This window comes from Lissotriton vulgaris, chromosome 8, assembly GCF_964263255.1.
Source record: "Lissotriton vulgaris chromosome 8, aLisVul1.2, whole genome shotgun sequence".
NCBI classification, from domain to species: Eukaryota; Metazoa; Chordata; class Amphibia; order Caudata; family Salamandridae; genus Lissotriton; species Lissotriton vulgaris.
Window position 1 is genome coordinate 1,327,900,976 of NC_141696.1, and position 23,990 is coordinate 1,327,924,965.

General features: G+C 47.3%; 1 protein-coding gene across 3 annotated transcripts in view; it reads right to left on the reverse strand.

Moving 5' to 3' along the window:
• DYNC2H1 (dynein cytoplasmic 2 heavy chain 1) overlaps positions 1–23,990 on the reverse strand; it is a 1,560,829-nt gene that overhangs the window by 789,516 nt on the left and 747,323 nt on the right. For all 3 annotated transcript variants that reach the window (XM_086935265.1, XM_086935264.1, XM_086935263.1), the window contains exon 53: positions 5,175–5,253. In XM_086935265.1, the coding sequence (XP_086791391.1) occupies positions 5,175–5,253 (79 nt within the window). The remainder of the gene's footprint in view (positions 1–5,174; positions 5,254–23,990) is intronic.

Here is a 23,990-nt window from a genome sequence, read left to right on the forward strand (position 1 = left end):
CACACCAGCGGAATGGCCGCGCATCAGCCGCCATTATAAGGAGAGGTGGGAGGGAGGAGCAACTCGGAGGCGGGAGCGGGCAGTGAATGGGACGAGCAAGGGGGCGGGGCCGCAGGGGACACAGCGGTGGGGAAAAACGGGCGAAAGCAGGATAAAAGGAAAAATAAAAAGGGTCACAACAACACTGGTAATAAGGAAAGAAACAATACAGTGAAAGATAATAAACAACCAGGGGCACAGAAGTAAAAAGGGAGACAGAACACAATTTACCAAGGAAAAAGAGGAAGACCATGGAGATGGCAAAAAACACAACCGAGGCACAGGGCCTCGATCCTACGAACCTACAGCGGTGGCAGAGCAGAGACACGGGCACACAGGTGGTGCTGTGCGGCGTGGGGGAGCGACCTACCTAAAATCAGGGTCAGGGCACTGACTCTATTCCTCCCTTGGGCAAGAGAGCTTAAACTTCTCCACTGAGGATCTTGGCTTGGAGGTGTTGCAGTAGGAGTGCTGTGTCAAAGGGATAAGACAGAGAAGGTAGAGAGTATCTGTGTTCCACAATCTGGAGAACCCACTGGTCTCACAAATTGCTCCTCTAAATTAAAGTTATTCCTTGGAGGCTGCGGGGAGGGGTGTGGGTCTGGGTAGAACATTGCTAGTGGGGGACTGAACACTGTTGGCCAACTACCCAGCCTCACCCTCGAAAGAGTACAGAAGCCTGCTGCTGAGATGGGCATTGGCGTTGCCTCTGCTGATACCCCTTTTCGAAGCAACAAAAGGGGTGTTGTTTTTAAAGAAACTGACGAACAGGCTGAGCTAGGACAAGAGAGCGATCAACGGTTTTTCCTTCCTAAATCTCTAAAGAGGTCAGTAACCTTCACTGCTTAAAGTTTTGAGCCACCGAACAGCATGTCTATTAGAGATTTCTGGATTAGTGAGAAAAAGCCAGTTGAGGGAAACCAAGCATTGTGCTTAAGCACGACACTGGTCCCTACTGGCATACCCAAGCAGTCGGTTGTATCTCAGCCAAAATGAACTATAGATTTTCCACATCCAGCCCATCAAGGGACAGCTGTTTGATTGTATGCATGACATCCTCTGGATCAGCTGGCAAGGTTTCCACCACTCTGTCCCATAAGGTGTGCGCATACCATACCAGGATGCAGCGGGTAGTGACTGATCATAAAGACAGGCTGGCACTGCAGAAAACACATTTCATGGTGTTCTCCATCCTCTTAAGATTCCCTGTCAGGTGGGGTGGTAGGAAAGGAGTTGGGGCTGGGGTGGGAGGAAAGGTGTTGGGGTTCAGGTGACTGGATGATGCCAGAACCACCAAGCTCTCCAGCATAGAATTTTGCATTCTTGGAAGCAGGTCGGCGCCACCATGCTGCCTGTCAATTAACTGGCAGGCAAGATTTCCCTGGTACCCACCAGTATGTATGTAAAACTTCACTGAAAGGCAGCAGAGGCTCCTGGGTTGTGACTGCTCAGTTGAAGACCTCCGTTAGGAGATTGGTTTTAACTTTCTCCATGGGCAGTGTCAAATTAAGCACTTTCACTGACATGTAGAAGATGTAGATTCTTCAGCGGCAATCAGGTTTAGAGAATTGAGTACAATGTCAGGGGAGGTATCCAACCCACTGGCATCCTGTAGGTGCTCAATAATATTGGGCCCATTGTCATCATCTTCATAGCATTGTTCAGACAAATGTTTTTCAGGGATGGGTTGAGCCTTCGAATCTGATAAAATGATCGGATCTGAGTCGGACGTTACTGATGGCGTTGAGACTCGGACCTGTGGCAACAGTCTTGGCATCAAAAGCGACATCAGATGTTGTGACAATGCGGGAGCTAGCGGTGCTGTACGCAATGATGGATCTGACTTTGGCTTCGGGGAGGGCCAGTGCATGGTCAACATCTAGAAAGAATCCATAGACAGGCCTCATACAGGCTGTCGGCTCAGATCCTGAAAGGCCCGAGAGTGCTCCAGCGGGATACAGTGGGGTATTACAAAGTCTCTCTGCAGCCTCTTGTAGCTGGCAGGATTGTCTGCTGTTGCATTCCACTTAACGGGAAGTTGGAGCAGAATCACTGCTGGACTGCATTCTGAGAAGACACTCCACAGCCTAGAAGTACCCAGGACATCGCATAATCCTGCTCTTGAATTTATGTGACTCACCTGAACTCCTGGACCTCTATGTGGAGCCATCGTCAGAACAACTTCAGGAGCAAGTGCATGACCAATCCTTTAACTTCGGAATCGAGACTGCTTCTGCGACTTCCTTTGGAGTTCGGTGACAATGTGCATGGCTTTTTGGTCTCTCATCACTTTCTGGTTCTTTTTTGCACAGCATGAGCATGGTTTCATGCTATGTAAAGTGGCAATGCAACAGAGGCAGATGCTGTAGGTGTCCATCACTGATACCTGCTAGTGGCAGTCACGGCACAACTTAAAACCTGTCAGTTTAGGGGCCTGTAGTGCTAGAGGCACTCTTGTTGTCTGACACCCTGTGATGACCTTTGACTACCATTATTTTAATTGACTTTGGTGTGTTATTTTATCCTAGCCAGAATGTACAACGTCCTGCAAATGCCTTGTTTCTCTTAAAGCTTTTCTTCCTTATAATCTTGCAGTCTTTCAGTGGGAGCTGACACAGTAAAACAGCCTTGCCAAGAACAGAACGTGTGGGATGTGCATTTGAAAGCATGTGAGAGAGAGAGAGAGAAAGAGAGAGAAAGCGAGAGAGAGAGAGAGGAAAGAGAGTGAGAGAGTGAGAGAGTGAGAGAGAGAGAGAGAGAGAGAGAGAGAGAGAGAGAGAGAGAGAGAGAGAGAGAGAGAGAGAGAGAGAGAGAGAGGAGGTGTGGAATGTACTTTTTGGTCTCGAAGTGCAGTGTTATGAGCAGTGGTGCACAAATGTGCACTGTGGTGTACATTGAGAGATGACGTATGTGATGCTATAAGCAGTGGTGCGCAAATGTGCATTGTGTTGTACATTGCCAGGCATTATTAATTTCTTACTATAGGCTTTGACATGGTCTTGTCATCCTGAATTCTAACTCTGCCTTGTTTGAAGTGTTTTCTGCACGCAAAGACATGCTTGCAAGTTGTTTGGGTGCATCACTTTCAAGGATTGTTTTGCGAGAGATTGTTTAATGTACCCTGGAAGGCTTTCGCGAGCTTAATCAAGAAAAAGGCTGGAACATGCGAGAATGTAGAGGGAACGTGGTAACTCCTTCCTGCCGTGGAATGCTTGCATGGCCAGTTCCAGTAAGATCCCTTGGTGCAGAGGGGAAGACAGTTGAACCTTCTAGTGTGTGTTTTTCAGATTATAAAGCTGAGGGTTGTTGACTTAGAAACAGGAATTTTGGAATTCAAATTGGAACGGACGCGTCTACTTCGGTACAGCAGAACCCTGGTTGCTGAGGCTCTAGTCCCCGGCTGTTAAATCCCCCGGCTAGGAGTGGGCTAAGATGCAGGGTTTGCACCAGGTGAAATGTTGAGTTTTGATTATTGCCATTGTGATGTGTGACCAGTGGCTCTGAACATTTGAGGTGTTTTCTTTGTGATGTGTGAATGAGTGAGGTGCACATCCAAAGTAATTATTTGATGTATATGAATATATATCTCCTGAAGGACGTCCAGTATATTTTCTTGAGTGTTATCTCATATTATGTGCTGCTTGTTTATTCATTAGTATTATTCATGTATTTAACTGTTGCATTTACCAAGTATGCTATTATTGCTTGCATATAAATATATATCTCTATATATATTTCAATGTTGTTCGTTTTGGCATCTGGGAAAGCCTTTCTGTTAGAGAGCATTGCATAAATAAACCCCACGCCTTATTCTAAAAAGAGAGTCTTTGCATTTTGTAAACTAAAAACCTTTTCTAGGTGTTGTTGTGTTTTACGTTTTGTTTCGCCCCATTTCAGCCATCGTGTGGGAGATTCTGTATTATCTGAAAGGTGGAGCAAGACAGGGCCATATCTGCATAGTTAGTACAATTGTACGTTTTTCCTGTGGGACAAAAAGTCTGTCAGCCACAGCACTGGAAGCTCCAGATCTACTTCCGAAGGCATGCAAAGAAAGGAACTGATGTCACAGCGGGGAGGTGGAAATCATAGTGGCTCCGCTGTCACATCCAGAACCAACAGACCCTATATACTCTGCAACAATGCAAGTTAGTGTCTAGAAATTACTAAATTTCGACTACATACATGTTTAAATGCTTCATCTAGTAGTAGCAGATCGGGGAGCAATGCCTGGTCTACTGTTTAAAAATGGCAATAAAATGCTTAAAAAATATAATATTTCTGAACTGACAGACCCGGCGCGGAGCTATACTGCCCCACCTGTCGAAGCATGAAGGAACTGCTTTAAAGGTGTATGGATCCATTCTGGAAGCTTGTTGAAGAATCTGCAGTTGGAAGTCTCCATCAGAAATGAGATGAAGAAGGAGACTCTAGCCCTTGATCTAAACTCATATGACATGATATGCTCTTATTTTTTCATCAACAACCTATCTTAATAATGCCCCTTCAGCTAAAAGCTCCAATTATGTATGTATAGTTTATTTGTATATGGCAAAACTAGGCAAAAGGCAGCAGAGCACTGTACAGGGTCAAATGCGGGGAAACAAGGGTTTGGGCTGGTACTGCACCTGATTATACTCTCTAAACCTCTCCAGGTCACTCAAATCTTTGCAAGAAAATATGAATATTGGGAGAACAAATTAAAGCAAGAGGTGGCACATTTCCGCACTAGGAGGTTTTATTTTAAAAGATATCCCACAAGATTTAAAGTATAAAAGATATTGGCTATACATACTTAAATCTGAGTTTCTGTAGAGTATTGTTCAGTAATGGCAAAAAGTGGGCTAGTCTATTTTAAGTGCTCAAAAAAAATGTCATATACTTATTCAAACAATGACTATTCAGTCTTAATTACTTCAGGCTGTTAAAATATTAACTTTTTGATTATTGCTGATTTGTTGTTACTGCTGTTGATACCAAACCAAGGAAAAATATTAACTGACCATAAATAAACACACATTTACATAAAATGAACAGGAAGGATAGATACATTTGAATTACAGTGGAGAAATATACCTCAAGGATGCATGTGTCTCAATAATGACAATTATATTGCAAAATAAAGTAACAAAGGTTACCAGCGGATCTTTTCTTCTGTTCTTTGTCACTCTTCATAATGCCCTGGCTATGCAGGTCTGTAAATAACATTCCGGGTATCTAGACATGCAAGATAAAAGAGTTTTTATCAGTAAAAACATGCTACACCCAAATGCTCAAATCATCTAACTTTTCAAACATTTAAAAGGCAACGGTGAAAAAGATTTTAAATATTTTTATTTGTTCATTTATAGACATTAAGTCTCACCATCATTAGTAAGGAAGCAAAAGCTATGTTTATTGAAGAACCCAGAGTGTTGAGATTTACTATTACATTTCTTCATAATTTTGAGCCCCTGCGGGGGTGTAGGGGTGCGAACGGGCAATACTGAAACTAAGGTTCCTTAACACTCACCTCTGTGAACTTCTGCTAAACACGTAAATCTCTTTTTGAGGCTAAGCCCTTGATTAATATGCCTAACACTCATGTAATGAAAGTGTTGTGGTTGACATTTCTATACTTTCATTGAATGTAACCTGACATTCAGTTGGAGGGGATCCTGCTGGATTAGGCTTGCTCCTTTTTTCGTGTGTGTCTTTATGCTTTGAGAGGGAGAGAGAAAGAGAGAGAGTAAGAGTAAGAATAAGAGAGAGAGAAAGAGAAAATGAATGTGCTGGAGACCCAGAGATTTAGTAAGTCAACCATGTGATTCAGTCCCACGTGGTAGTGTGGCATCACTGTTCAACATCTACACTGGCTGAAAGTGGCTCCCTGACAGGACAGCCAAGAAAGTTTGAAGTTGGAATTTTGATAAGGAGGAGGACAGAACAGAGAACAAGTTACTTACCTTCGGTAATGCTTTTTCTGGTGGATACAGTATCTTCCAGTGAATTCCTCACCTTTTGAAAATCCCCAGCGCCAGCATTCCACAGAAACTTTCTTGTTAGTTCACCTCGCCAACGAGGTTGTCAAGATGCCACGGCTCCGCTCGCGACTCAGCATGAAGTCACCAGAGCAATAAGAGAGCCTCTTCGACGCGATGACGTCAGTTCCACTCATTTTTTCTGTGCCTCCGAGGGAAATGGGTGGACCGACACCAGAATTAAAGTATACACAGTACACAATCTTCATACACATACACACAGTGTAAAATTAATAAGGAAAGCCAATAAAAAAAGCATTTCCTATAAACCCACTCAAAGGCAGATAGAAGAAACGGTACAAAATAAACATGTAAAATAATGCTACTTTTAAGGTATACAAGGGTGGACATCGGGGAGGAGGTGGGTCAGTAAGGAATCCACACGAAGAAACTGTATCCACAAGAAAAAGCGTTATTAAGGTAAGTAACTTGTTCTTCTGATGGATACATCTGCTTGTGGATTCCTCACATTTTGAATATAATCTCACAGCAGTCCCATTCCCAGGGGAGGGTGTCCACCCTTCTGTAGCAACAAATCCTGCAGGACAGAATGCGCAAAATGATGGTCCTTACTCACTTTGGAACCCAAGCAATAATGCTTTGCAAAAGTGCGGAGAGTGGACCAAGTTGCAGCCTTTTCTAATGTCCACTACAGGAACACCTCTGGCCAAAGCAGAAGTTGTTGTGTTTCTATCTAGGACCCTAATTCGATATTCCCGATTCTTGCCCTTATGTGGTTATAATCAATAATATCCTGATAAAGGCATAAGAATCATATCCATATTCAGTAATAGCCCATGCAATCCAAAGCACAGCACGGCTACTCCCATCGATTCCTAGAAAGCACAACGCGTTCTTTAAACAAACCAAGCCTCCAGCAGCCCAGGAAATCCCCCCTGCTTTTGTTTTGATTTGAACAAGAACTCCTGGAGTCCAGAAAGAACTGTTAGTTCTTATTGACGTCTTATGTCCAACCTTACGTCAAACTCTGCACCTTTCAGGTATAAATATACCAACAGTTGCCTTAAGCAAACACACACTGGTTTGGAGCAGAGCGGCCATCTACTTGCCCGAGAGCCCAGCTGATACGAGAGCCCACGGAAGCCGCCCCTCCCGTTTGACGCACTGAGAGAGACGCTGTCTTTTTCTCCAGCCGAGAAAATCCAGCTCCGGTGTTTCCAGTCTACCCTTGCGGGTTGCTGGGAGATCGAGTCCTGAGGAAAGAGATGCCAGACCTCCCACATTCTATTACCAAGGTACGGAGTTGACAAAACCCTTAAGAGAATTCTTGATGCAGATTCTTGGCAAAAACAATCTTTACCAACTTAACTTAAACTGCTACTTACTTACTCCTTCCCAAGTATTAGGCTTAGGTCAGGTACACCGGGGTAGGCGTAGTTAGAAGCACCAGTCGAGTACGTTAGTCAAATGTTTTTAGGTATGTATATATTTTATCCATTTTAAAGTATCATATGGCTAAGAAACCATATCAATGCTTTTACAGTATTATTTCATAATACTACTTTTACTGTACGCACTTTACTTCATGTTAAGTATTGCAATTGTGGCAATTCATTTCTCTTGCATGAGAAAGAAGACTGCTCAATAAATAACACCTTTTATTGAAAACGCCCGTCTCTCTATTTCTCTGCACTCTGGTGAAACTAAGTATGCACGGTTGACTGAGTGAAATAGCTGCCTATTGTTTTCACACAACTCTAGAGATACACTCTTATTCTGAGGGAGCAAAGTTGTCATGTTTATGCGGTTGTCAGAAACTGAATCCCTTCTTGTCTGAGTCAGGGAAGTTCATCCCTCCCTATTCATTCAAGAAAGTTTCTAGTGACCTCTGAGCTAGCTGGCGCAAACCTAAATTAAGCTTAACATAGTCAGTAGAGACCTAGATGACCTCATTCCTACGTCTACACTGCTGTTTATGTTATTCCAATGCGCAGAGCCTATTGGGAAAATAGGAACTACACTATAAAGTAGATGACTTGGCTCTGGTAGATTGGGCTCTGGTAGATTGAGCTCTAATACCTTGAGGCGGCTCCTTACCAGCCAGGGCATAGCAGATCTTGATGCACAAGATGATCCATCTGGATAGAGTGTGCTTGTGCACAGCCTTGCCCTTTATGCGTCCAATGTAGCCCACAAAGAGCTGATCCTCCAATCGCAAGCCTTTAGTCCTTTCCAAATAAAAGCTAACCGCTCTTTTAGGAAGGTGAAGTCTCTCCTCCTCCTTGGAAGGGTGAGGGGGAGGTTAAAATGCAGGAAGGGTAATGGACTGCCCTAGATGAAAGGGAGTAACCACCTTAGGCAGAAGTGCAGCCCTAGTCCTGAGGACCATCCTTTCAGCATAAATGGTCAAAAACGGGGGTTTTGAACTAAGAGCCTGAACCTCACTCACCCTCCTGGCCGAGGTATTAGCTACAAGAAAAAACGTTTTGAAAGTCAGGAGTCTTAAAGGACAACTATGCAAAGGTTCAAAAGGAGAACCCATTAAGTCAGAACAAGATTTAAATCCCATTGAGGGACAATAAAGAGAGTAGGTGGAAACCTAATTGTAAGCCCCTTAATAAATCTTAAAACAATAGGAGATTTAAACAAAGACGGCTGATCCAGCAAACAAAGAAACGCCGATAAGGCAGACAAATAACCTTTTACAGTGGCTACAGCACAACCCTGAAGGGCCAAGAACAGCGAAAACTGAGGAATATCTGAAAAGTGGGCCTTTAACGGATTTATGGACTTCTCTCCACACCATTTGACGAATCTAGACCATCTGGAGGAGTAAATAGATTTGGTGGAGTGTCACCTGGACGATAAAATAACATCCACCACATCCCGAGGAAGAGAGAAAGAATTCAGGTTGCCCCGTTCAATCTCCAGACATGAAGGTGCAGGATCTGGAGTTGGGGTTGAAAAGCCTGCCACTGCGACTTCGAGAGGAGGTCTATCCACAGAGGGAAACGGAGTGGAGGGTGCGATGAGAGGTGAAGTAGATCTGTGTACCACACCCTTCTTGGCCAATCCGGGCGATCAATATAACTTGGGCCGGGTCTTTTTGAATCTTCCTCAGAACACAAGGAATCAAGGGTATAGGGGAAACGTGTACAGAAGCTCTGAGCCCGAATGTAATTGAAAAGCGTCCCCCATCGCTCCCTGCATCGTATACTGGAGACTGCAGAACAAAGGGAAGTGCACGTTCTTATGGGTAGAAAACAGGTCTACCCGAGAAGTTCCCCACATCTGGAAGATGTGATGAACAGCCTCTGGATGAAGCCTCCACTCGTGATCGGATTAGAACTGCCGACTGAGACTGTCCGCATGCACATTCAGCACGTTCAGCACCCCTGCCAGATGATTTGCTATCACTCAAATCTGGTGGTCCTGGGCCCAGGACCAGAGTCGGAGAGCCTCTCTGCAGAGGCGATACAACCCTACTTGTTGATGTACCACATTGCAGTAAAGTTGTCCGTCAGGACCTGAAACGACTGACCGCGAAGGGAGGGAAGAAAGGCCTTGAGTGCCAAACTTATCGCCCGCAATTCTAAAAGATTGATATGAAGCAATATTTCCTCTGGAACACAAAGACCCTTGAACTTCAGGTCCCCTAGGTGAACACCCCAACCTAGGGTAGAGGCTTCCGTTAACACCGTGGCAACCAATGGAGGAAGATGAAATTGCTTTCCTTGTGACAGATTGCCTTCCACACTCCACCAAATCAGATCTGGAGCAGTGTCTCCGGAGATCTTGACCATCTCCCTGAAATCCCCGTTGTGTTGAAACCACTGCCTGCGGAGGCACCACTGGAGTGCCCTCATGTGCAAGCGTGCAGGGTTGACCAACTGAATGTAGGAAACTAACAGACCGAGCAGGCGAAGGACCTGCAAGACTGGAACAAATCCTCCATTGTGAAACAAAGGGATAATTTCCTGAATGTCAAGAATCCTTTGTGGAGGTGGAGAAGCTCGACACACAGTAGTATCCAGTACCACCCCTATGAACAGGTTGCACTCAGAGGGCACGAGGTGAGATTTGGGCACATTTATTGAAAAACCCACGTTCAACAGATGAGCTGTTACTCGCAAATAATGGAGCACCACCTCTGAAGACTCCGCCTTGAGCAGCCAGTCATCCAGATAGGGGAAAACTGGAATCCCCGACCTCCTGAGATGAGCTGCCACCACTGCCATCACCTTTGTGAAGACTTGAGGTGCAGTAGTATGACCAAACAGGAGGACCGCAAACTGGTAGTGCTGCAACCCTACCGTGAAACAGAGATACTTCCTGTGCGACTTCAGGATGCGGATGTGAAAATACGCATCCTCTAAACCGATCAACACCATCCAGTCTTCCTGCAGCAGTGCCTGACGAACCTGAGCAATGGTCAGCATCCTGAATTTCTCCTGTTTGATATAAAAATTCTAGACCCTGCGGTCCAGGATCGGACGTAACCTGCCGTCCTTTTTGGGAATCAGAAAATACCGGGAGTAGCATCCCTGACCCCTTTCCTGCTCCGGGACTACCTCTATCGCACCTTTTTGCAATATGGTAAGGACCTCCCTCTCGAGAAGTAGCAAATGATCCTCCGAACAGAATCCTTGGCAAGGAGGAGGGCATTTCCAGAAGAAAAGGTCCTACCCATTCTCTACACGATTCAAAACCCAAAGGTCCGTAGTGACTGATTTCCAATCCTGTAGAAAAGCCGACCCCCCCAGTGGACCCACATGCTCCAGGATGAGGGATCTAGGGCTAATTATCTGCGTTACCAGGGGGAATAGAGGAGGTCGAGGAGGAGAATTGATGGGTTGACCCTCATGGGAGACCCCTGTTTTTCCCTCTGTAGGATTTGCAAAGAGGGTTTTGTTGCTGTTGTTGCTGAGGCTGTCGTAGGTTATGAAAGGAAGACCTTCCAAACCCGCAATACCTTCTGTTACCAAACCCCCTTGACTGAGTTTGCAACCCTAAGGACTTTGCCGTGGCCTTGCTGTCCTTGAATCTCTGAAGTGCAGAATCAGCCTCATCTCCAAATAGTTTTGATCCATCAAACGGAAGATCGAGTGTAGCCTGCACGTATGGAGAAAACCCAGAGGATCTAAGCCAAGTCTGTCTCCTGGTAACGATGGAGGAGCTCATTACCCTGGCCACCGAATCAGCTGTGTCCAGGCCAGACTGAAGCACAAGTTACTTACCTTCGGTAACGATATATATCTGTAAGAAACAGTAGTTAGTGTTAGATTCCTTACCTTGGAATATCCCCAGGCATCAGACTGGATCCGGAAAGTTTTGTGTAGCAGTACCGCTGCGCGTCAGTAGGCGCCGTCTGCGGCTCCGCGTCCGTCGCCGGTGTCGTGATCGCCGGGATGACGTCGGAGTAGTTAGACGCCGCCCTCGCGCGCTGCAGTCAGTTCTTGTACATAGCTTTCCGCGGCAGGGAACACAGAGCCATGCCAGAGACCGATACTGGTGCCATAAAACTAGGGCCCTAAAAGAGAGATACCTCAACCCTAGATATCGGTTCACAGAACGGGGAGGATAGGTGGGGCGGTAAAGAATCTAACACTAACTACTGTTTCTTACAGATATATGGTTACCGAAGATAAGTAACTTGTGCATTTGAAAGAAACAGGTTAGTGTTAGATTCCTTACCTTAGAATAGTTACCCCAGCAATACCAACCCCGGTGGTGGGTTTGCGAACCAAGATCACACACAAAAGTCCTGGAGAACGGAACGGCCGAAAAAGCCATCTCTCCGGACTTGGCTGTCTAGGCAGTAGTGTCTAGCAAACGTGTGCAGCGAGGCCCACGTAGCTGCCTGGCAGATGTCCTGCAAGGGGACTCCCTGACCCAGAGCAGTAGTAGCTGCCGTTGCCCGAGAGGAATGGGCACGCAGCCCAACTGGAGGCTCCTTCTTAGCCAAGGAGTAGAAAACCTTGATGCACAAGATGATCCACCGAGAGATGGTTCGTTTGAGCACCGCCCGTCCCTTCTAGGCACCCACGTAACCAACAAAGAGCTGGTCGTCCACCCGGAACTGGCGTGTGCGATCTAGGTAGAAGGAGAGCGCACGTTTTGGGTCCAGACGGTGGAGCCTCTCTTCCTCTTTTGAGGGATGCAGAGGCGGAAAGAAGGTGGGCAAGGTGATGGACTGCCCGATGTGAAAGGCTGTGACTACCTTGGGCAGGAAAGAAGGGCGAGTTCTCAAAACAACTTTGTCCGGATGGACAGAGAGGAAAGGAGGTTTAGAAGACAGAGCCTGGTGCCCACTCACTCTCTTGGCAAAGGTGATGGCAACCAAGAATGCAGTCTTAAGAGTTAAAAGATGAAGAGGACAATTGTGAAGTGGCTCGAAAGGAGCGCACATCAGAAAGGTTAGAACAAGGGTTAAGTCCCACTGAGGCATCACAAAAGGAACAGGAGGAAACATGTGTGTGATGCCTTTTTAAGAATCTATTTACAACTGGGGACTTGAAAAGAAAAGGCTGATCAGGAAGCCTCAAGAAGGCTGAAATGGCAGAGCGGTAGCACTTGATAGTGCCCAAAGCATAGCCCTGCTGGGCGAGAGAAAGAAGAAAGAGGAGAACCTCTAAAAGGGGGGGCGGAAAGTGGATCCACAGGCTTTGCTGTGCACCATGCCACAAATTTGTTCCACCTGCAGGCGTATACCGATTTTGTGGAGGGACGTCTGGCTGCCAAAATCACATCACAGACGTCAGGAGGCAAGGAAAATGGACTCAACTGTCGGCGCTCAAACTCCACGCATGGAGGTGGAGACTGGACCAGTTCGATTGGAGGACCGTCCCCTGCTGCTTTAACAGAAGTTCCTCCTGAAGAGGCAGTCTAATCGGGGGATCAACTGACATGCTGAGTAGCTCGGGATACCAGTATCTTCGTGCCCAGTCCGGAGCCACAAGGAGGACTTGGGCCCGGTTGCACTTGATCTTCTTCAGCACTCTGGTCAGAAGTGATATAGGCGGAAAGGCGTACAACAGACCGCAGCTCCACTCGCGACGAAAAGAGTCTCCAAGCGAGCGCCGCCTTAGAAATTCCAACGCACAGAACTGATGACATTGCGAGTTCCCTTCGGTGGTGAATAGATCTAACCAAGGCTCTCCCCACTGCTGAAAGAGACCTTGCACCACGTCCAAGTTCAGACGCCATTCATTAATCCATCAGGCACCGGCGGCTGAGTTCGTCCGCCCTGGCATTCAGAGAACCTGCCAGGTGTTGAACCACCAGGGTGACGCTCTGGCGTTCCAGCCATTACCAGAGGAGCAGAGCCTCCAGGCAAAGGGTCCACGACCCCACCCCGCCCTGTATGTTGGAGTACCACATGGCGGTGGTGTTGTCCGTGAACACCTGCACTACACTCCCCCAGAGGGGAGGAATGCCTTCAGTGCGAGTCGGATCGCCCTCAGCTCCAGAAGGTTGATATGGAGCCGGGACTCTGCCGGAGACCAGAGGCCTCTGATCTCCGCCTCTCCCATGTGGCCCCCCAAGCCCAGGAGGAACGCATCCGTCACAACTACGTGCTCCGGTTGGGGTAGGGAGAGGGATCTGCCGCTGACCCAATCGCGGTTTGTGAGCCACCACTGCAACTGTCTTGCAGTGCCCTCCGAGATCAAGACATGGTCGGGCAAGTTGTCTTGATGCTGGGCCCACTGAAACTTCAGGTCCCAGGGCCATCCGCCACCCGGCGTGATGCACCAGAAGGATGCAGGACGCCATCAGCCCCAGAAGCCGCATCATCAACCTGACCGAAACCTGGGATAAAGGAAGAAAGATCAGAATCCGAGCCTGAATATCCCAAACCCGCTGTTTGGGAGAATAAACCCGAAACTGTGGCGAGTCCAGAACCGCTCCGATGAAGAGGAGCTTCTGAGAGGGGCACAGGTGCGACTTCGGCACATTGATGGAGAACCCCAGCCATAGTCTGGAGGTGGCTGATGACTGTCTGGGGCGAGCCCACCTTCAACAGCCAGTAGTCGAGATAGGGGAAGACTGAGACCTTTAATCTGCGCAGATGAGCTGCGACCACCGCCATCACTTTCGTGAACACCCGTGGGCCGCTGGTAAGGCCGAAGGGGAGAACGGTAAACTGAAAGTGCTCAAGGCCTACCGTGAACCGCAGGTAACGCCGGTGGGCCGGCAGGACAGGGATGTGGAAATACGCGTCCTGCAATTCCAACACTACCATCCAGTCTTATGGGTCCAGGGCATCTAAGACATGAGCCAAAGTCAGCATCTTGAACTTCTCCTTCCGGAGAAAACCGTTGACGCTCCTTAGGTCCAAGATAGGGCGTAGGCCTCCTTTGCCCTTCTTGGGTACCAGAAAGTAGTGGGAATAGCAACCATGTCCTACTTCTGGCCCAGGAACGCGCTTGACTCCCCCTTGGCCAAGAGGGCCAAAACTTCCTCCTGCAGAAGTCGCAAGTGATCCTCCGACATGCGGTGGCATGGCTGGAGGGGTCGCCTCGAAGGGGAGGGAGTAGCCCCTTCGGATGATTTGCATCACCCACCTGTCCGATGTGATGGAGCGCCAGTGGAGGAGGTGAATGCGAACCCTGCCCCCCACTGGCGTTGAATGGGCCTGAAAACTCAGACTAAGAGGATTTAGAGGCAGATGCTGCGGAGGTGGGCGTGGACTGACCTTGCCGGTGTCCCCCAGCACAGCCACGGCGGTTACCACGTCCGCGACAGCGCTGAGGTTGCTTCTGCGGTCTGTGGCTAGCTGGACGTGTGGGGGCGCCCCTTCCTTAGCCAGGAAATGGGCGAAAGGCGGAAGTTTGCTTGCATTGGCCAAGGCCCAAGGACTTGGCCGTAGCCCTGGAGTCCTGGAAACACTCTAGCGCACTGTCAGCCTTGTCGCCAAAGAGGTGACGGCCATCAAAGGGCATGTCCATAAGAGTAGCTTACACATCGCCCGAAACCACCCCCATCGTTACCATCACCCTGCCCAACGAGTCCGTGGTATCGAGTGCACACCGGATGGAGTAGCGTGCTGTATCCCTTGCTAGGACTTGGGTAAGCTTTGCCTGGACCTCCCCCGGGCATTGCGGCAGCACTTCCACAACCGTATCCCACAGAGAGTGGGAATAACGGCCCAAAAGGCAGGCGGTTTGATGGACCCCAACCCCAAACTTAGTGAGGAGAACAGCTTTTTCCCAAACTGCTCGTACCTTTTGGATTCCCGATCCAGGGGGGCGGGGCGGCCGGGAAGGCGGTTTGGGAGGTAGAGGCCTGGATCACCAGGCTCTCGGGGGTTGGGTGAACAGACAGGAAGCTGGGGTCGCCCGGAGCTGGGCGGTGGCGTTGGGCCATGTTCCGATCCACAGGGAGGACTGTGGAGGGCTTGGACCAGGTACCCAGTAGAACGTCCATGAGGGCTTCGTTGAATGGCAGTAGAGGCTCAGAAGAGCTTGCCTGCGGTTTGAGCACCTCAGTGAGGAGGTTAGTCCTCACGGCCAAGGCCTTGGCTGCCCTAGTCAACACCACACTGTATGCAGCCCCTTCCTCCGTAGCCACGGTAGGAGGGGAGACAAAGCCAGTGTCGGGCGAAGTGTCCAGACCACTGGCCTACCCGAGCTCGTCTGCCCAGTCCTGGCTCAACTGGCACTGTAGTGCCAGAGGGTCCACAGACCCCTCCTAGTCCTCCTCCTCATCATCCATCTCCTGAAAGACAGGAATTAATGATGGAGCTGGGTCGTCGGCGAAGGGCTCGCCAATCTGCGTCGAAGATAATATTAATTTTAATGAGGTAGGTCAGCTTGCGACCCACTATGAATCGGTATATGAAACGCATGGAGTTTCATACATTGAGGGTTACCTAATTCCGATTCTCAGAAAATCACGGAAATCGCAATTTCAAATTTTGATATACGTGGCCCTGAGTGATTTATTTTATGTGTAAATTCTATAAACAAATCAATGACTCTGTTATTCAAAGCTAAGCTTAACCCCTTCGCTGCTCATGACGAGCTCAGCTCGTCATGCAGTACACTGGTCGTGTGCTCATGACGAGCTGAGCTCGTCATGAAATAATGTATTTCAAGGATCTGCAGCACAGGAGGGGAATTGACTTAGCAGTCATGTGGTTAAACAATGTAGACTCACTCCTATTTATTTACAAATATTTGAATCACTGACAGTTCATGTTGCACTTAAAGAATTTATAAACAAATCAGTTTGACTTAGGAAAACTATGTGCAATGATGTGTAGGGTATGTAGAATGGTTCTTTCTAATGCTATTTTTCCTGTTTCAATAATTTTGATGTGATTGGATATCAAGTTTTAATAAGTGTTTTATGAAGTTTGTGTACTCATGTTTTTTTTTAAAGTTTGATTATAGGTTTATTGGTGGACAGCAAAGATCTACATAAGATTGTCCCCGCATAGCCTTAAGAGCCAGCATCCGCAGTCTGAACATGACCTTGAGTCAAGGATACCTTGAGGCACCAAGGGGTAAGGAGGAGAGAGAAGTAACCACATCTTACACTAAAACCCCTGTTTTCTTCCTCTTTTTTAATTAAAACCAAACATGATTAACACATGGACACAGCCAGGTATAAACTTTATATATAATGGCGAAAAAGAACTGAAAAACCAGTTCAAAATAATGTATAATATTTTTAAAAAAGGTACCCCACCTAACAACAAACCACCTTAGGTGACATGTACCACCACAGGTAACCTGCCATTAAGATAATGCCTCCTGTAAAACTGAACCCTTGCCAGCAGTAAACACATTCAATCACAAATGTGATCCAAAAGAAAATGTGATTGTTAGTCCACCGGTACTTATATATATATTAACAAATATATATAAACAAATATATATAAACAAATATATATAAACAAATATATATATATATATATATATATATATTGAACAATGCAGACTGCTTTTCAGTTCCGATTAATATTTCCATTGCCAACGCGTTTCAAGGTCAAAGCCTCTTCTTCATGGGCTGCAACAAACATGACATTTAAAACTCGCTTTTCATTTCCGGTTTTATTCACCTGCCTTCATTGGGCGTGGGTTCAGTGCACTAGATTTGGTGCATGATGGAACATGTATTTCCATTGCTGCGATCATTTAGTGTCAAAATTTCGTTTGTATTTTAAATGCTTCAGTTTTTCCTTAGTAGGTTAGGAGACATCAAAGCAGGCTAATTTAGCATATAGAAAGCTGTGCTCAAAAGTCATGATAGTTCAAATATTAATGTCATGCTCGCATTCAAGGACCCAGTGTCCCATCATGCACCGGAAATGTTTGAACTGTGAATACGCCTTTAAGAACAGGTGACAAATGAAATAAAAGTGGAAAAATCAATAAATAATGCAAGCTTTTTATGTTGTAGCTGCCGCCCTGGAAGAAGAGGTCATTACCTCGAAACGCGTTGGCGAACTAATATTGAAAGGAATTCAAAGACAGGCTGCATCTCACACGAGCGCCGTTGTGTGCTCTCCCAAGCACAGGGCATCTTTGGATACACAATATATATATATATATATATATATATTCACTGAAAAAAACATGGGTTTCAGGCACGTTATTGTTGGAAATTAGCATTTAAAAAACCTTACAAATTCACTGAAAAAACCATAGGTTTCAGGGACATTATAGTTAGTTGGACATTTCACTCATACAAAACCATAGAAATTCCGACGTTATAGTTAGTTCAGCTAACTATAACTCGCGCCCCCACAATGCACTGCTGATGACGTCACATATTACATCATATATTTATTTATCATTTATTAAGGAGGGGGGCTGCGTGGCCCCCCTCCTGAGGCATCTATTAGCCCCAGGGACCCCATCCCCCAAGGATGTGCCTATTTTTTAATTTTTATTTTATTGATGGAGGGGGGCTCCGTGGCCCCCCTCCCGGGCCACTTCCTCCACGGCCAGCCCTTTTCGTTGGGGACCGTGTGGGGAGCCCCAATACCCCCACAGTCCCTGCTGGCTCCCCGCCTCCTGTGGGAGCCGGCATTGCTTTTCCACAAGGGGAGCTGCTGACATGCAGCTCCCCTTGTGGAAAAATAATCCTGCTTTGCTTAATTGAAGCGAGAGCAGGTTTCCCTGCTCTCGCTTCAATGAAGTAAAGCAGCAGTTGCTATGCCAGGGCGGGAGCCGCATGGCTCCCACCCTGCCATAGTAAACAGCAATGTCCCGGGGTGGGCACCCCGGGACACTGCCGGAGCCGGCCCTGGGGGGTGGCACTCCCTAAGGCCATCAAGGGCTCCAGGAGGGGGCAGCGGGCCCCCTCCCAACGTTTGCAAAGCCCCGGAGAGTTGGTTGTCTCCGGGGCACGTTTCAAAGTGCCCCAGGGAGGTGGTGGTCCCCAGGGCATTGTGGGGGGGGCTTGAGCCCCCCACACTAATTAATTTTGACAGCCCCAGGGAGGTGGCAGTCTTCGGGCCTTGGGGGGTCCGCGAGGCCCCCCCACCCTTACTTAATTAAGCCCCGGGGAGCTGTTGGTCCTCGGGGCAGCGTGGGGGGGTGAGACCCCCCCCGAAACATTTTTTTTTAAAAGCCCCGGGGAGGTGGTGGGCCCTAGGGCTGCGGGAGGGCCACGTGCCCCAGCACATAATCAACATAGCTCCGGGGAGGTGGGGGTCCCCGCTATTATTTACTGACAATGCCACCGGGACCTGGCCCACCCGCCACCTCTTTAAAATTAAGCGTGGGAGACGGCGCTTCATTTTTTAAATAATTTCGGCGTGATTCGCGACCCCAAAGCAAATTCCGCCAAAATCATTTAAAAAATGGCCTAGGGGATTAGGGTGTTTATACCCTGCCCCCTTTCTTTGTTTTTAATATTTGTTTTACTGTTTTCTTGTGACTTTACCGAGTCACAAGATGGCTGCCAACACTTCCTGGTTTGGAGGGTTGGCAGCCGATCAGAGTGAAGCTTGTGCCCGGGAGGGTTCGCAAACCCACCTCAGTGCTCAGATATCAAACCTTTCTTTTTCTAATTTCTCAGGAACTACTGAATGGATTTACACCATTTAAAAACAAGCATTTGCAATGCAATAGGTCTCGCATTAGGAAAGTTTGAGCTATTGGTATTGTAAATGACAATTTTTTTATTTATGTTTTGTTTTTGAAAATAGTGAAATTAATAGCTTTGTCATTTACAATGCCAATAGTTATAACTTTCGCAAATGTGACACCTATAGCATTTGTAATGCAACATGTTTTGTATTTACGTGACTTAGATATATTGATATCACAAATAACAATGGCTTTTCAAAAAAAAAAAAATTAATACTTAAATAAAAGTTATTGTAATTTATAATGGCAATAGCTTAAACTTTTGTAAATAACTTTTGTGAAGATTATGTTCAGTGTATTTCATTGTGACGAAAATCCAAAAACAGAAGTGAAATATTAACATCTTTTTGTGACATTTGTAATAAAGCTTGAAACATTGAGAGAACATATTTGAACCAGTTGTTGTTGAATAGTTGCGCAGATTGATGCTGTGGTCGCGCTGAGTGATGTTGTGGTGGCGACGAGTGATGCTGCGATGTTTAGTGATGTGAAAGAAAACAAAAATGAGGCAGAGGAAACAAGAAGAAGCAATAAACGAAACAGAGGAAATAAACCACAAATTGGTAAATGAAAGCATAATAGGACAGCAAACTAATCCGAGAGGGGGAAGTGGAAGATTGTACGAGACAAAGAAGAAATGAAAACGAAAAAGGGTGGTACTGATAAAATACAGAAGAATGATAGAGGAAAAATAAAGGAAAACCGGAGTTGAGGCTGAGTAAAGTGTAAAGGAAACTGCAAACGTGGGACTGGTGGAGATAAAAGAAGTGGGAAGACATTGTGGAAACCCAATAGAAGAAATACATTCAGAGAAAGGCTGAACCTGGGAGATAGTTGCAGCTGGGTATTGGGGTGAGGGGGGAATCCGAGCACCCTCAGCCATCCTTGTGTTCATGTGTAAAAGGTCGAGTAAGCAGTGTGACAGGGAGATGTGGGAAAACACCCCTTAGGACGTGCTCATAAAACTGTGTGTGCCTGGTGAGCACTGTCGCGGCTGTGTGCACTTGTGCACAAGCACGGGTGAATTGTGCGCAGGTGTTCCTATCCCGAGCACACCTGGGGCTCACACTGCTCGTGCACCATGCTTTAGACAGTGCACACGCTGCTCGTGTACCAAATACCTCACTACAGATGTTGTGCACGCTTCTCAAATACTGACTACGGCGCTTTATATGTACGTATGCATTTATTTATTCATTTGTTTATTTATTTATTTGGTTTTTTTGTACTCATTGCGCCCTGAAGCTTACATTTTTCTTAGGTGGGCAGTTAAAACCAATGCATCATGAAATAATAAAACAGGACGTCAAGTATTCGTCAATTCGTCCGGACATGTTTTACAATCATATTGATGAGAAAAAACAAGAATTGTAAAGCGCAAAACATCAAGGGGAAAATGTTTTCGTAGCTATAAGGTAAAGTACAATTTAACACCAATTTCCTAGCACTGAGCCCTACGCTGGCTGCGTTGGATCACGCCCCATGCCAAGTTAAGAATAAACGTCAACCAAATATCACACATCAGGTGGTGCACACGCTGCTTTGATTGTGAATACCTCACTTTAGATCATGTGCACGCTGCTCAAATGCCGACTACCGCACTTTTCTTGGTGCAGACACTCTGGGGCTTATCTATACTACTATTATAAAGGAAGAAATTTGAGGCTTTGAGGCGGGTAAACTCGGGAACCACAGCCCCAATCCACACACCCGATACATCGTTGGAATCCTCAGGGTGTGCAGATGGACATAGGCTATATAAATTTTAAAAATACATTATATTTAACAAATTTAATTTAAAAAAAAGTAATCCCTAGAAGTAGCGCCGGCCGCGACCTACGTGCTGACGTCGTCCAGGAGCGCGAGGAACGCAAGGAGGAGCGGCGGACATGGCGCGAGGGAGGAGCACTGACGAGCGGCACACAGGCAATGAGCAGCAGCAGACCGGCGGAGCGGCGAGGAGCACTGAACTGAGGAGCGGCGGCTAAGCGGCGGACATGGTGCGGGGGAGGAGCACTGACGAGCGGCACACAGGCGGTGAGCAGCAGCGGACCGGCGGAGCAGCGAGGAGCACTGAACTGAGGTAAGGCTCCGGGGGACAATGTCGGGGCAGGCGGGGGACGGGGAGTTACAACAAAAAGGCTCCGGGGGACAATGTCAGGGCAGGCGGGGTTCAGGACAGGCGGGGGACCCTCTGGCATAATCGTGCTCAAGCTCCCAACTCCTGCCGGCCGCTCCATATTCTGTGAACTCCTACTCTTCTCCCTGCAACCTCTGCTCATCCTCGCCTCCCTGCAAACGGAGCACCAGAGCCCCACTTACCCAGAAAGCTCCCCAGTGCCTCAGGCGCTGCTGCTGGCCACCACTGCAAAACTGGGCCTATGGCATAATTGTGTGAGGTAAGCCTCCGGAGGACAATGTCAGGGCAGGCGGGGGTCGGGGCAGCCGGGGAACGGGGCGGACGGGGGCCCGGGCTGATGGCCAATGTCGGGGCAGGCGGGGGTCGGGGAAGCCTGATTGCTCCCGGACAAGGTCGGGGTGGGCTGCTAGTTTAGAATAAAATGGCACAGCGGGGTGCCGAAAGAAATTTAGTTGCACCAAGCTACATCATTTAAAACAAGGACTGTGCGGCGAAAAGTGAGGGGTGAATGCCAGCAGGAAGGGAGGGGGTGTCAAAGCAGCTAGGGTGTCAAAGGATTTTAAGACTGCATCGGGAGTTAGCGCAATAGCATTTACAAACCGCTTTTCTGAGGTGAAGTTTCAAGCTCTTGGCATTGCTGTAAATGCGTGGTGAAAAAACGTGAAAGATATGGGGTCTGAACACGGAGTAAGGCTGTGTGCCCAGAGAGCATGTGTTCATGCAGGCCAGAGGCGCAACTAGAGCCAAAATCTGGGGGGGGGGGGGCTAAGAAACAATTTCCGGGGGGGGGGGGCTGAACCTTTAATCAGTTGGCAGAGTGGAGCTGCAGGGGAGCTTAGAAGGGGTGAAACAACTGCAAAGCCTAATTAACATTCAAATGGTCTTTTAAAGACCAGTGAAACGTTCGGGTGTGCCCGGGATCTGTCTCATCCCGGGCTGCCACACACGACGGGGGGGGGGGCTGAAGCCCGGTGAGTCCAATAGGTGTTGCGCGCCTGATGAAGGCAGTAGACAACGAGTGAGGCTGTGTGTTCATAGCAAATGGGGGTACGGCAGCCTGATTATCTACCGGAGCAGGCAGTTAATTCTATATATTATTATTATTGCTAGCAAATGGATTGCCTCGGAGGTAAATCTTCAATTTCAATGGACTCTGATTGAAAAAAAAAACCTTCGATGTAGCTCACGGCCTGGCGGCCGTGAAAGTGCAAGCAATTAGGGGGGAGGAGAAGTGAGGCCAGCGCGCACTGTGCACGCTGGGGAAGCCTGTGAGAGGGAGGCTGACGGCTTTGATGTGGGGAAATGCGTGTGCTTGTGTTCACGTGATTTCACGTGAGCTGTTTGAAACCCGCCAAATCAGCCCGATGGTTTGAGAACTTTTTTGCCCACTAAAATTCTCCCCTATCCATTCATGTGGAATGGGATAGGCTCGACCTAAAAAGGGCTCTTTCTGAACCAAGGGCTACAGTTTTGCCAAATTTGGTGTAATTCCGTTCAGCAGTATTCTAATGACATTCGAAACGCGTTAAGCCTGCGAACGTTTGATGCCAGCTTCATTGTTTGACATCTGGGGTCCTCACTGCAAGGAGTGGCTTTCCGGGAGGCGCTTCCATCAAAGGGCAACCTTGTGTGTTTGAAATTTGCAGCGGCTTAGCCTAGTCGCGGAAGCAGCCCTCAGCATGTAATGCAGATCCTCGGCGTTCGAAACCTCGCACGCCGAATGAGGAACGGAAGGGTCCGGATGTGAGAGACTGATAATTCCCAGTTTTCTATACTTTGATTGCTGAAATCGACCCACTGGGGATTTAAAATGCAATTGATCATGATAAGTCAGCAAGACCCACTCGGGATGTTACCTATTAGAGACTCCAAATACCAGACGCCATAGCGGCGGGAGAACACGCCCTGTTGGGCAGGACTCTTTAAATAAACACAGGTGTTCTCTAAGTAGTTTGCTGTTCTTTTCTTTGCGATGGCTTGTGATAAAGAAGTGACATTCGAAATGCGTTAAGCCTGCAAACTTTTGATGCCAGCTTCATTGTTTGACATCTGGGGTCCTCACTGCAAGGAGTGGCTTTGCGGGAGGCACTTCCATCAAAGGGTAACCTTGTGTGTTTGAAATTTGCAGCGGCTTAGCCTAGTCGCGGAAGCAGCCCTCAGCATGTAATGCAGATCCTCGGTGTTCGAAACCTCGCACGCCGAATGAGGAACGGAAGGGTTTTCTTTTGACTTAATACTGGGTGCTCCCTTGTGTCTGGACAAAGCTATACCTCTCTGAAGAGCTCTAATTAGAGCGAAACACTGTGTCAGGGGTTGCTTTTACCCATTTCAGGTTGGCTTGAGTTGGTATTTTACCAATTCAAAGCTGTAATATTGTGCCTGGGGTGATAAATGGCTTTTGTTATTTTACAGCTCGGCAAGGACAGCACTGTACTAGTCCTATGCTTAAAGACTTTGCTGTATAAATAACAAAAGACTTTGTCCATTTCTATCTCGGCGTGGATAGCACTGTGCTAATCCTATGCTTAAAAACTTTGATAGAAAAATAGACATTTGAGGTGAGCAGATTTAGAGTGTCGCTGGTGTTAAGAGTGCTCTAACAGGAGCTGCTTTCCACCAAAAATTGAGAACTACCCAGAGTTCTCTCCTTTTTTGCATAATTTATGCGTCACTCTATGCCTGAAAAGGTTTTCTTTTGATATATATATATATAATTTTTTTTTTTACCCT